This window comes from Anser anser (assembly GCF_964211835.1).
Source record: "Anser anser genome assembly, chromosome: 18".
In the NCBI taxonomy this organism is placed as follows: domain Eukaryota; kingdom Metazoa; phylum Chordata; class Aves; order Anseriformes; family Anatidae; genus Anser; species Anser anser.
In genome coordinates, this window is record NC_139739.1 from 5,675,702 (window position 1) to 5,687,955 (window position 12,254).

Here is a 12,254-nt window from a genome sequence, read left to right on the forward strand (position 1 = left end):
CTGAGCGCTGCAGAAGAGGAATCAGGATGCATACAAATACTAAGAAAACAGGCTTAGATTAATGAAGAATGGAAATGCCCCAACACACTCGCTCTCACACACATACATGCACACAGACACACTAAAATAAATAAAGCTTTTTTTTGCACATAACGCTGCCTGCATTTGTAACATCCCCTGAGGAATCTAAAAGTGTCCAGGAAAGGTCAGCCCCTAAGACCAATACTTTATAAGTGTGATCTCCTCGATCCGCTGAAAAGCCACAAAAAGCAGTACTGTGTTAAAACATGTTTATGGTGGCTTTTATTTCTAAGCAAAAACTAGCTGCATCTTCAGGGTTTTCAAAGACAAACATCAGCCCTGGTTTGTTGTCCTTGCTTGGATCCATTTCACCCTTATCACAATTGAGGAAGCCAACAGTTTCCTTTCTAGAGACTGGTGGGGTATTAACTCTGACCCTGCGGGATTTGGTAGTTTCCAGGAGAATCCGTGTTCATTTCGATAAGAAGCAGGCACTAATGGAGGGGAGCCCGGTTTGTGGGGGCAAGCGTGAATGAAGAGAAAGATTTTCCTTCTTCGTTAATATGTTTGCTAAAATTAAGTTCAAAGTAAATTAATAATAGTAATAAAGTAGAGCTAATTATCTAACTTCTGATCACAGTGCTCCTTTCAGTGTGTAGAATTGTGAATTTTAGTTTGGCTGGGGATTTAACTTCCTCCTTCTAGCTCTGCTGGACCAATAAGCAGCGTAAATCTCAAAGCTTAACTTAAAAAGTAAGCACAACTCACTTTAAAATGATCTCCGTCTCCAAAATCTGTAGGTATCATTTCTACAGAGGATGAAGTCACTTTCCCAAGGGTATATCTCTAGTCCTCTTAGGGTTTCTTATGTAAGGAAAAAAAAAAAAAAAAGGAGAAAAAAAAAAAGCTACTTTTCGAGAGATGCCATACCGTGATTAAAACCATAATCAGGTACTTTTTCAGCAATCCCGCCTGTCCTGTTCAGTTAGGAATTCGAGACAAAGCACGACATTTGAAAACAGCTGAGATTCCAGGCTGAAAGCAACCGTATTTTATGACCCTGGCAGCGGAGAGTTTATAGCACTCGCCATAAAACGCATCCTCCTCCCCACATCCTCCCTGCTAAAGCATCGCCCTCCCTCCAATAAAGGCAGCCGGGGAGGCACCACCTTCAGCCCTCTCGTTAGGAGACACGGAGGCTGCGGCGCTGCTCTCCTGGCTCCCCTCCTACCTGGGCGAGGGAGGTTAGGCTGACGCCTTCTAGAGACAAATCTTGTTAAACTTTCAAGGGAGGGCACCGGGAGGGAAAGGAGAAAGGCAGGAGAGAGAAAGGCAGGAGGAGAGAGAGAAACAAATGGGGCTTTTTCTAATCTGTGCTGATCAAGGAGAACCTGTAGGGGTCCTTAAGGAGGTTTCAAGGCGTTCCGAGTGATTGGAAAGTAATCACCGTGTCAGCTTCACCTTTCTCATGCAAAGTGGATGTCGTATGCGAGGCGGACCCTGCGCAGGTTTTGATTTTTTTTTATTCTACTTCATCCTCGGCCTCAGCCGCCCCCTGAGCAGCCGGGCTGCTCCAGCCGGGCCGTCGCCGCCGATGCGGGGGGAGCGGAGCGGAGCGGGGCGCCCCCAGGCAGGCGCGGAGCCGGCCCCTCGCAGAGCCAGCCCCGGGGGCGGCGGGGGGGCGCCGGGCACCTTTTTGAGCCCCCCCTTTTCGACGGTTTAGAGATTTCCTCCTCCTTTACTCCACGCTCGGACAAGCCCATCCCCACCTCTCGGCGAGAAAGTGCGGAGCTAGGAGAGGCAAAGCCTCGAGGGACCCGCCCGGGACAGGGGCGCTGTGCGGCGCTGAGCGCTCGGACCAGGACGAGGAGGAGGAGGAAGGGCGGTGGCAAAACGGACCGCAAAAGTGGAAGCCCGGAGACAAGAAAGTTGCCGGGCTCCCCGCAGTAAGTTTGGCGCAGCTGAGGACTGGGGGCGCTGCTCCCCGTGCCGCCCGCTCGCGGCGTTCCCCGGCCGCCCCCCTGCACTGCCGCCGGGGCTGGGGTCGGGGTCGGGGCCGGGCGGTGCTCGCTGCCCCCGGCCCGGGCTATGCTGAGCTCCGCGCCGCCCTGCCCCGCCGCCCGGCTCCCTCGCGAAGGCCGGGGGTCGTCCCGGGCCGGGCAGCAGCCGAGGGGCCGCTGAAGTGGCTGCCGCCCCCTCTGCCCCCTCGCCCGGCCGCCCCAGCGCCAGGCGCCCCCCGGAGGGAGCCGCGCTCCGGCCGCCCCAGCGGCAGCATGGGGCCGGGGGCCCGGAGCTTGGTGCGGGCTGTGCTGGTGCTGTGCTGCCTGAGCGGCTCCTGCGCTGGGATAAGCTCCATCGACATCGACCGGCCCGGCGACGGGAGGTGCCAGCCCATAGAAATCCCCATGTGCAAGGATATAGGGTACAACATGACGAGGATGCCGAACCTGATGGGACACGAGAACCAGAGAGAAGCTGCCATCCAGCTGCACGAGTTTGCCCCCTTGGTGGAGTACGGCTGCCACAGCCATCTGAAGTTTTTCCTCTGCTCTCTCTATGCCCCGATGTGCACAGAGCAAGTTTCTACACCGATCCCAGCCTGCAGGGTCATGTGCGAGCAGGCGAGGCTGAAATGCTCTCCCATTATGGAGCAGTTCAATTTTAAGTGGCCGGACTCCTTAGACTGCAGCAAACTGCCCAACAAGAATGACCCCAATTACCTGTGCATGGAAGCCCCCAACAACGGGTCGGACGAGCCACCCAGAGGATCCAGCATGCTGCCGCCCATGTTCCGGCCACAGCGGCCCAGCGGTGGCCACGACCTGCAGCAGCACAAGGACAGCCTGAGCAGAACCTCCTGTGAAAACCCTGGCAAGTTCCACCATGTGGAAAAAAGTGCTTCTTGCGCACCGCTCTGCACCCCAGGGGTTGATGTTTACTGGAGCAGGGATGACAAGCAGTTTGCTGTCATTTGGATTGCCATCTGGTCCATTCTGTGCTTCTTCTCCAGTGCTTTTACTGTTCTCACGTTTCTGATAGATCCGCAGCGTTTCAAGTACCCTGAGAGGCCCATTATCTTCCTGTCTATGTGCTACTGTGTCTACTCGGTGGGGTACATTATTCGCCTCTTTTCGGGTGCTGAAAGCATCGCCTGTGATAGGGACAGCGGCCAGCTCTATGTCATCCAGGAAGGACTGGAGAGCACTGGCTGCACCATTGTGTTCCTGGTTCTGTATTACTTTGGTATGGCAAGCTCCTTGTGGTGGGTAATCTTGACTTTAACTTGGTTTCTGGCAGCTGGGAAAAAATGGGGACACGAAGCAATTGAAGCAAACAGTAGCTACTTTCATTTGGCGGCCTGGGCCATACCGGCTGTGAAGACCATAATGATCCTGGTTATGAGAAGGGTGGCTGGAGATGAGCTGACAGGGTTGTGCTATGTTGGAAGTATGGATGTGAATGCCTTGACTGGGTTTGTACTCATTCCTTTGGCTTGTTATCTAATCATTGGCACTTCTTTTATTCTTTCTGGGTTTGTGGCCCTTTTTCATATCAGGAGGGTGATGAAAACAGGTGGAGAAAATACTGACAAGTTGGAGAAGCTGATGGTCAGGATTGGTGTCTTCTCAGTCTTGTATACAGTGCCTGCAACTTGCGTGATAGCTTGCTATTTTTATGAAAGACTTAATATGGATTATTGGAAAATTGTGGCAACTCAACAGAAATGCAAGATGAACAATCAGACTAAAAACTTGGACTGCACGATGAATAATTCTATTCCGGCAGTAGAAATTTTCATGGTCAAAATTTTTATGTTATTAGTTGTGGGCATTACTAGTGGTATGTGGATCTGGACTTCCAAGACTCTTCAGTCCTGGCAAAATGTTTGTAGTCGAAGATTAAAGAAGAGAAGTAGGAGAAAACCTGCAAGTGTTATTACAAGTAGCGGAATCTACAAAAAACCTCAACATCCACAGAAAACTCACCTTGCAAAATATGAATCAACGTTACAACCACCCACTTGTGTGTGAATAGTTTTTAGACAAGACTATATCTCACCTTACAGACTTACAAATGTCCACAGTAGCAGCCAGAAATTAAAAAAATAAATGGTGCTTTTTTTTTTGTCAGAGGACAGTTTAATATCTCAAGGCAAAAAATGTGTCATGCTGAATTCAGGACCTGGTGAAATACTGAAGGTAAATGTACTTATGGAAAGGTTTTCAGTGAAAGAAATATTGTGAATTAAAGCAGGCTCTTCTGTTATTAATTGTAGTTAAGTACTTCATCCATCTCTCAGATGTTTAAAAGAAAAAAAGCCCAACAACAAAACAAACAAACAAAACGCCTAGTTTAACTTTTTTGTGTAGCTGAGCTGGATTTCCTACAGGTTTCTGAGTAACAAGGTATAGCGAAGTCTTATGGAGCAAAGATTTTCTTTGAAAAATGCCGAAGTGCGCATTGTCCCCTAAGGTCCCCGAGAAGCCTATCGTCAGAAAGCAGGCGATCTCTGAAAGCAACTTCCGTGCTAACTTTGAGAGAGGGAGAGAGAGAGAAATCCTTTACAACTCATCTCAGCTTAGTGGGTTTGCAGTGCCTAAAAATAGGTTCAATCTATAATGCTCACCAATATTCTTTCACTAAAAGAGAAACTTCCTGCACCAGACACAAACTTTATGAATAAGAATAATGTGCAATACATTTTTTTTCTTACCATGACATGAAAAGAGAAACAAGTATTTTGCTGTACATAAAGACAACAAAAGAAATCTCTTAACAAAAGAACTAAGAGGTCTAGTCCTCAGAAACCCTTTAGTGTTACATTTTGTGGCTTTTTAATGGAAATCAAGCCAATGTTATACACGTTTGGACTGATTTGTGCAAAAAAAAAAGGGGGTGGGGGGGAGGTCAATTCAAAGAGACCCAAAGGGCTTATTGACTCTTTCTATTGTTAAACAAATTCTCACTATGAATAGATCAAGAAGCACTAGATTCTGCAAAGGGAAGCTTTGTATAGAGTGATGCTCTTTACTGTGCTGGGGGTGCACAGTTTTGGCTGTATATATTTGTAATATACAATTATTTTTCATGCACCACTATTTTATTAAAAATAAAATATGTTCTTTAGTTTGATAATTTTGTGTGTTCTAAACTTTCTCTGATGTGCTTTGTGCTTAATAAACTTGTTTCTTCAATTATTTGATAAAAGCACACTTTGAATACAATAGTTGTTATTACACTTGGCTGCAAGTATAAGCAGATAGAACAATAATTTGGTCAAAAGAACTTGCGAGTTGAAATTAAATAAATGGGTTTTGAAGTTGCATTTTCTGTGAACCTCTGCAATTGAGAAGCTGAATGGGAAGAAGCTTTAGTGATGTAAAAAAGCTGCAGTCGTGTAGGGTAGGACCATGTTTACAAAGCACTGAGATTACAACAATGATCCTTGGTTAACACCCCTTTCAAATTTGCATAGGGTATGTTCAGCATGTTAAAGATATCTGGCTCACTTCTGCACAGTTTGAATACACTTCAGTCTCTACTCTTCAGGGAGTTTTTTCCCTTCTAACATTACCGAATGTATCGCTATTATTTGGGAAAAGGCTTAGGGAAAGATCAGAGGAAAGAAGACGGGAAATCTAAATACGGAATTTAAATACTTCTTTAGGAAAACTATCTGATTAAAATTGTAAATACGTTTTCAAAAAGTTTTTAGTGGAGCGTGATTTTTATGAACCTGAAGTTTTCCATGCTGTTAACTAACAGGCTGTGTGATCACCTGGGGAGATAGTAATGTAACCTCACTTTCTCACACAGGCTGTTCTAGAAAACCCTTTATCGGGAACTTCATCACAGAGAGAGGTCTTAATGGACTTTGGTAGAGGGTGGATCCCTGCGATGGTCACATTGCAGTGGTTAGGAAAGTTACAAAAAAAGGACTTTTTTAGTGGCCTGGTTTTTCAAGGATATGTGCGGAGCTGCATATATATATATATATTTTTTTTTTTTCTTCTTCCCTGTAGTCTTTTAAAGTGTTTCTAGTAATGACTAGGAACTCGAATGACAAAAATGATCTTGCAGGTATTATTAATCAACTTTATGTCTAAAATGCGCACATGTGAAGCAGTTTTCAATATCAAATTTATCTGGGGGAGGTGGGGGGGATATTTTTCTGTCTTTGTGCATACATGCCACTGTTTGATACACAACCTGGTGGATGCCCTGGAAGTTAATCCTGACACAGCACACCCTCCTGGAGCCAAAGCAGGACATTGCACTTCACAAATTCACTTCTGAAGCTACTGAATTAATACTTTTGCATCTGTGTGTGTTCTAGTTAAAATCAATTGCATTAGATCCCAAGAAATACAATGTTTTCAAATAATCTGTGTATTGAAAATTACTATAGGAGTCCTTAAATATGTGTTTTGTTATTATACATGTCACCTTGTCAGTAATGTGTGCACCTCGCCAGTAATGTGTCTTCACACAAATTTCATCCGACGTAAAGGTTAGTGCTTGTTTTACTGGTGACAGATTTGTTTAGAGAATGTTTCACCATGAAATATGTTGCCCTCTGAAATCAGCATCTCACTGTTTTGCTAACTACAGAAAGTTACTTGCTTTCATTGTTGATCATGTATTTTTGCAGTCTGTTACTAGGATTCTGGAAGAGAAAACAAAAAATGAAGAAAGATGTTCAGCAATGGCTGGACTCCTGCTGCCATTCTAAGCTTTATCAAATGTCAGCTTAGGCCCTTCATTGTCACCAGAGCAGAACTGCATGTTCTTCTAGGAAAATGCCACATTTGAATGCCTGGCTAGGTGCCTCATGTCACCAATAGATTCTTCCTAAACTGTTAACTAGGAATTTGGATTTTATTTCCCCTTTGTAGTGATTTTTTTTGCTGTTTTTAACTGGTAAGCAAATTAGATTCTTCAAGTATATAATGCTGCTGCTTTTATTACTCCAGGACTAATGTACAGTAAATGTAGCAGAATATGATGGTTGTCTTTAAGGACATTAAGAATGAATTATTTCAAAAATTGTACTTCTTACTGTCCCGTAACTCTGAAAAGTCTTAACAGTTTATTATTGAAGTTGCCACATAAGGAATTGGAAGCTTAGAGGCGTTAAGGGAAAGTGATACTTATTTTCACAATGTGTCAGTGATTTAATATAGTATTATTAATAATTTAACAGAGAATTTTATTCTTGTCTTAGAAGTCTGCACATTAGTTAAAAATAATAGCAACCAAAAAGTCTTTGAGAAAATATCTCAAAAGTATTCTCTATTGAACATCTTTACTTTTCATGGTAATTTTATATTTCAGTAAAATCATATTGGTATTTTTATCTGTTGAATTTGTTAGGATTTTTTTCTATGTACTGTCAAGGCCTATCGGGTATTTGCTTATCAGTAGATTTTTAAGAAAAGTATTTATATGCGAATATATTAACAATTCAGTCACTCCATAGGAAACTTGTTGAGGAAGGAATGCAAGTCCAGAACTTCCTTCTGGAGAGGATATTTTATTACAGTCTGGTGGCGCTTAACTTGATACAGTTTTGCTCAGTTAAATATATCTCAAAAAAAAACAAAGCAAAACAAACACACACAAAAAGACATTGTTAGTGTCTGCATACACCGATCAAGAATCTAATGTTTGCCACATGGTTGTGTACAAGGGCACTGTTCTCTCCTGTGGGAGCTGTAGATTACCCATGAGGGTAGATATTGTCTCCGACTGTGTAGGTTAAGATGACGCAGGTTAGGTCTCAGCATTCAGGTAGCATCTGTGTATGTTAGGGACAGAAGAAGACAGAAAGTTTGTTTTTTTGGAGAGGGTAGTTTGGTAGAGTACTTTTGTTTATTGAGTAGAGATTACTGAGATAAGAATATGAGATCAGCAAGGAAAAATTAGATGCAGGAAAAAAGAACACAAAATCTCTTCCATTTACAATGATATGCCTTGTTTCTCAGTAAAATGCCAATGCTGCTTATAAATAGAAAGGAAATTAAGCTCAGTACTCTCAAGGTTTTGTTTTAGGTATGACATATTAGGACACTTTGAAGAGTACAGTGCAAGCACCACAGTTGAAAGGATATGAGGAGCTCAATCAAGGAATGTTCAGATCTCTTATCAGATTTTTCCCAAAGTAGCGTTTCATATGTATGTTATTATGAAGCCATTATTCACATATGGCTGTCATCCCACGGCTTCAAACTATATGAAAAGCCAAGTAACGACAATGTCTGTAACATACACCCTTATTCGAACACTTAAAATCTATGGCTTCAAGGGGATAGTTCTGTAATGATGGGATATTATGTGCTCAGGTGGTCTTTTGATGACAGGTGGTCTCCAACAACAGATGGCCTCAAAGGAGGAACTTCAGTGCATTTTAGTTTAAAACATTTACACATTTCTTTTAAAAAATTTGAAATGTTATCCTTGTGTAATGTTCTTAAGTATTTTAGACAGAGTAGCCAAGTTATTAACACTGACAGATGATAAATCAGGGCATCCTTTAAAAGGTGGGTGATGGCGATTATGTGGTCTTGGAGCTTGCTTTGATCAGAAGTGACAGGCCTGTAAGGTCTGTGCCACTCAATCCCCCCTGGAGGGAGATCAGCACCTGTTTGCACTTTGAGGCTCCTCTACCTCCCACTGCCTTCCAGCACTATTTCATCTTTTTTAACACACTTGATGTTGATTGGCTTTAAGCAAAGTCATTATTCATTTACAAAACACTCCTTGATGGAGCTTGCTTAAAACTGTATTTCAGTAGCAGTGTTTGTGCTGTTACAGTTAAGGTTGTATCGACATTCCAATTATAAAAGCTTTATTTTCAGTGAACTACTGAGTTAAAATCAACCTGGGTGCTAATATTAACCTTGTTTCATATTTTGTATAAATAATATTGTCCATGAATCAGTTCAGCTTAAGCTTTGTGTATCTTTACATGTTTATCCAGAAGAGACAATATATTATTAGGTTTGTAAAACAAACGGGTTCTGGTACAGTAGATAAGATTTTAGCTTAATAAATACTGTTTCAAATAGCTTTGTCTTACTTTTGAAGTGTAATGGATATTTCTAGAAAACAGCACAAAACAAGGCTTTGACTTCACTAAGGGGCATGTGACAAATCACAGAAATTAGTATCCATTGGTTATTTAATGTTGTCTATGTAACATTAGACTTTGGTATAGTCTTACCAACCTAGATGCAAATACACACTACGGTCAGTGGTATCTCATTAGTTAATTTTAGTGCGTCTGAGAACAGATGTGGTTCAAGCTCAATTCTGCTTTTTCCTGTATTAGCAAAGTTAAAGCTTTGGGGAGTGGTACATCAAAGGCAGGACCGAGAGATCATTGTATATCTTGGTAAGGCATTGTTTAAAAAGGAATTCCTTCAATTTGTTGTCACTTGTTTCTTCCTTCTATTCTTCAAGATCTCCTCATAGATCAGCTCCACTGAAGTCAACGGGTGTCCAACTAATTTCAGTGTATGCTTTGAATCAAACTTCCTATCTCAGGGAAAGCACGTGCTACAGGAAGAGTCCTTAATTTGACTTTTTTTTCAAATCAGAACATTTTTTTTACAAATGCTGATAATGAAATATTCATGATATGAAAATAAATAAATAAATCATTGAGTGGAAATTATTTCACTTACATTTTTAAAGCATGCTATTATGTTAGATTGCACATAGCATGTTCCAAAATCAGGTGTTATTTCAAAATGAAATTCAGAAGTATTGGGTGTTGATAAAGTTGATTTTTTTTTAAGTTTATTTAGCATTTTCTGAGAGCACTTTACTTAGATTTATTGCAGAATGCTCAATGTTATTGGATCTGCATTTCCTGGCAGCAGAAAACCCCTTCAAAAAATCTTCAGCCACTTTAAATGTTTGCTCACGAGCCTTTTGTCACCTTTTCCAAGAGAGTAGTCCTGTAGTATCAATGGGAGCTAGGGATGAACAGCAACATTTTGAGTTGAGCCTACAATGTGCTCCTTGTTTCCTCCTTTCTTCCCTGATCAGCACTTCCCTTCCCTTCCCCTCTCTTCCACTGCTGATCGGTCTTTCATCATCTGCATGTGACTTGCTTCCCTTACCCTCCTCTCAAGTGATCCGTCCTTTTAGTCTCTAATCTGCCCGCACACAGCTTTCTGTGGTACTGGCCCATAGCTGGGACTGCTTTGAGCTTTTTTGTTCAATATAAACGAAAAGATATTTCAAAACTTGTGTTTTATCTCTCTTTTTGGATAAGGAGTGTGGTAAGAAATGGAGGTTCAAAGTCCTGAGCTACCAAAGGTGCTGATGAACACAGGAGACTGTCAAGAAGAGACTGCCAGTTCTGAGCAGGCACCTTAAATGTGAAAATATTCTTGCTGTGGACAAGCAATGCTTGGTTCTGTCTAGTACATTAGTTATTTTACATTTCCTTAATATGAGACTAATATCTATCTGTGTGAAATTACAAACAGGAAAGGGAGAAAGAAGATTAGATCAATGGATAAAGCAGGAAAAAAAAAAGCAACAACAAAAACAACAGCAACAACAAACCACTTGCATGCAAAAGCTTTTAGCCCAAGGAGAGGTTTTTATTCCTCAAAGCTTGCAAGTTTTTCCCAGTTATACCCAGCTGGCCTAATAGAGACATTTTATCTGCCTTTAGCTTCTCTTTCTCGTATCCTTAGTTCCTTACAGCTGTAACATTGCTTCACTTAGAACTACGCTACAGGCAGTAACCACAAGACTCATTTTGACCTTTGTGGTTCTTTAAACAAACTTTGAAACTGGACTATGACCACTATATTATTTGATAACATTAGAAGACATGGTATTAAAGTCTGGACCTTTGATATTCTTTCAGCTATATCATTTTCCACCTTGTTAAGATTTTAGTGGAACTGGTCAAAATCTTTTTATTTTGCACTGTCAGAATTTTTTCTTGTAAATTAATTTTTAAGGACAGGACAGATTTCTACTGGGGCTTCAGGCTTTTTAATTACTATAGGTGTGGGGTTTTTTTGAATCCTGACATTTTTATTTTTATTTTTAATTTCATGAAACAACTTTCCTTATTCTTTAGGACACTGATTTTAGTGATGAGATATGACAGTTTCCCAAGATTTCTCATCCTTTTGCATCAATATCTATACAGCAGTTTAGTTTCTTTAGAATGCCTTTTGAAGTTATTCATTGAAAATTAGTAGAGAATAAAACCCAAGTTACATGTCTACATGTGATTTTTATGCTAACTTAACCCGATCAATTTGAAACCAGATTAAAAAAATAATAATATTTAGTCAAATTGATGCAATTCCCAGCGTAGACATGGTGATAAGTGTAAAGGCAATCTCAAGGTCAGAGCACTGGACCAAGTAGAGTAAATTTTCTGAACCACAGAACTCAAATCTCACTTTAGATGACTTTCAGCTTGTCAGTATCCTTAGATGGTTTTAGTAGTTTTCCTCCTAGAAATTTTGGCAATTGAACTGAAGCATAACACATTGTATCACTCTACTCTATTTTTTCTTTTTTTTTTTTTTTTTTAAATGGTAAATGTGCTACTCATTTATGGAAAAACAGTATTGCTGAGTTTGGTTTATGTATTCACAAACACTGCTCCCAGATTACCTAAGCTTTATGCCTTCCTTGTGATAGCAAGGAAAAGTTGCTTAGCACAAGAATCGCTGTTGGTAACGCCAGCGTGGTTAAGAAGGGACAGACAAAAACTTTTTCCTACAGTCAGCTCAAACTGGTGTTATGGTTTTTTGTTTGGTTGGGTTTTGTTTTTTTGGTGCGTGTTTGTTGTTGTTGTTGTTGTTGTTTTTTGGGGGGGTGTTTTGTTTTTGTTTGGTTTTGGGGGGTGTGGGGCGGGGGAGCTATGTAAAACCTTGCTTGCGCTTTCCTCAGTGCTGTCTGTTCGGCTCAGCGCTTTTGAATTCCAAGTGGCATGGGACAGACAGGTAAATATTATTTGCTAGTTCTGGACCAATCATAACCAAAGAATCATCCAGGAAATTGAATTAGCAAGCATAAGCCTGTCAGACTTTCAGTTTAGCTGATCTGGAGCTGTACCGAAGTCCTTGAAATCTCTGCAAAACTTTTGAAGTGTACTGATTGCTGCTTTAAGCACCGTCCACCTTTGTGCAAACTATAATGCTTTACAGCATTTGGGAATTGTCCTACAAAGAAACAGTTGTAATCCTTGG

General features: G+C 41.4%; 1 protein-coding gene across 1 annotated transcript; it reads left to right on the forward strand.

Annotated features, from left to right (window-relative positions):
• Positions 1–911: 911 nt before the first annotated feature.
• FZD10 (frizzled class receptor 10) lies at positions 912–5,157 on the forward strand. The gene has a single exon (XM_083803260.1). It carries the CDS (start codon positions 2,295–2,297, stop codon positions 4,050–4,052), a length of 1,758 nt encoding a protein of 585 aa, XP_083659386.1. The 5' UTR covers positions 912–2,294; the 3' UTR covers positions 4,053–5,157.
• The last annotated feature ends 7,097 nt before the right edge of the window (positions 5,158–12,254 follow it).

Coding starts and splice junctions, on each gene's coding strand:
- FZD10 (XM_083803260.1), top strand. CDS start 2,295: ATGGGGCCGGGGGCCCGGAGCTTGGTGCGGGCTGTGCTGGTGCTGTGC.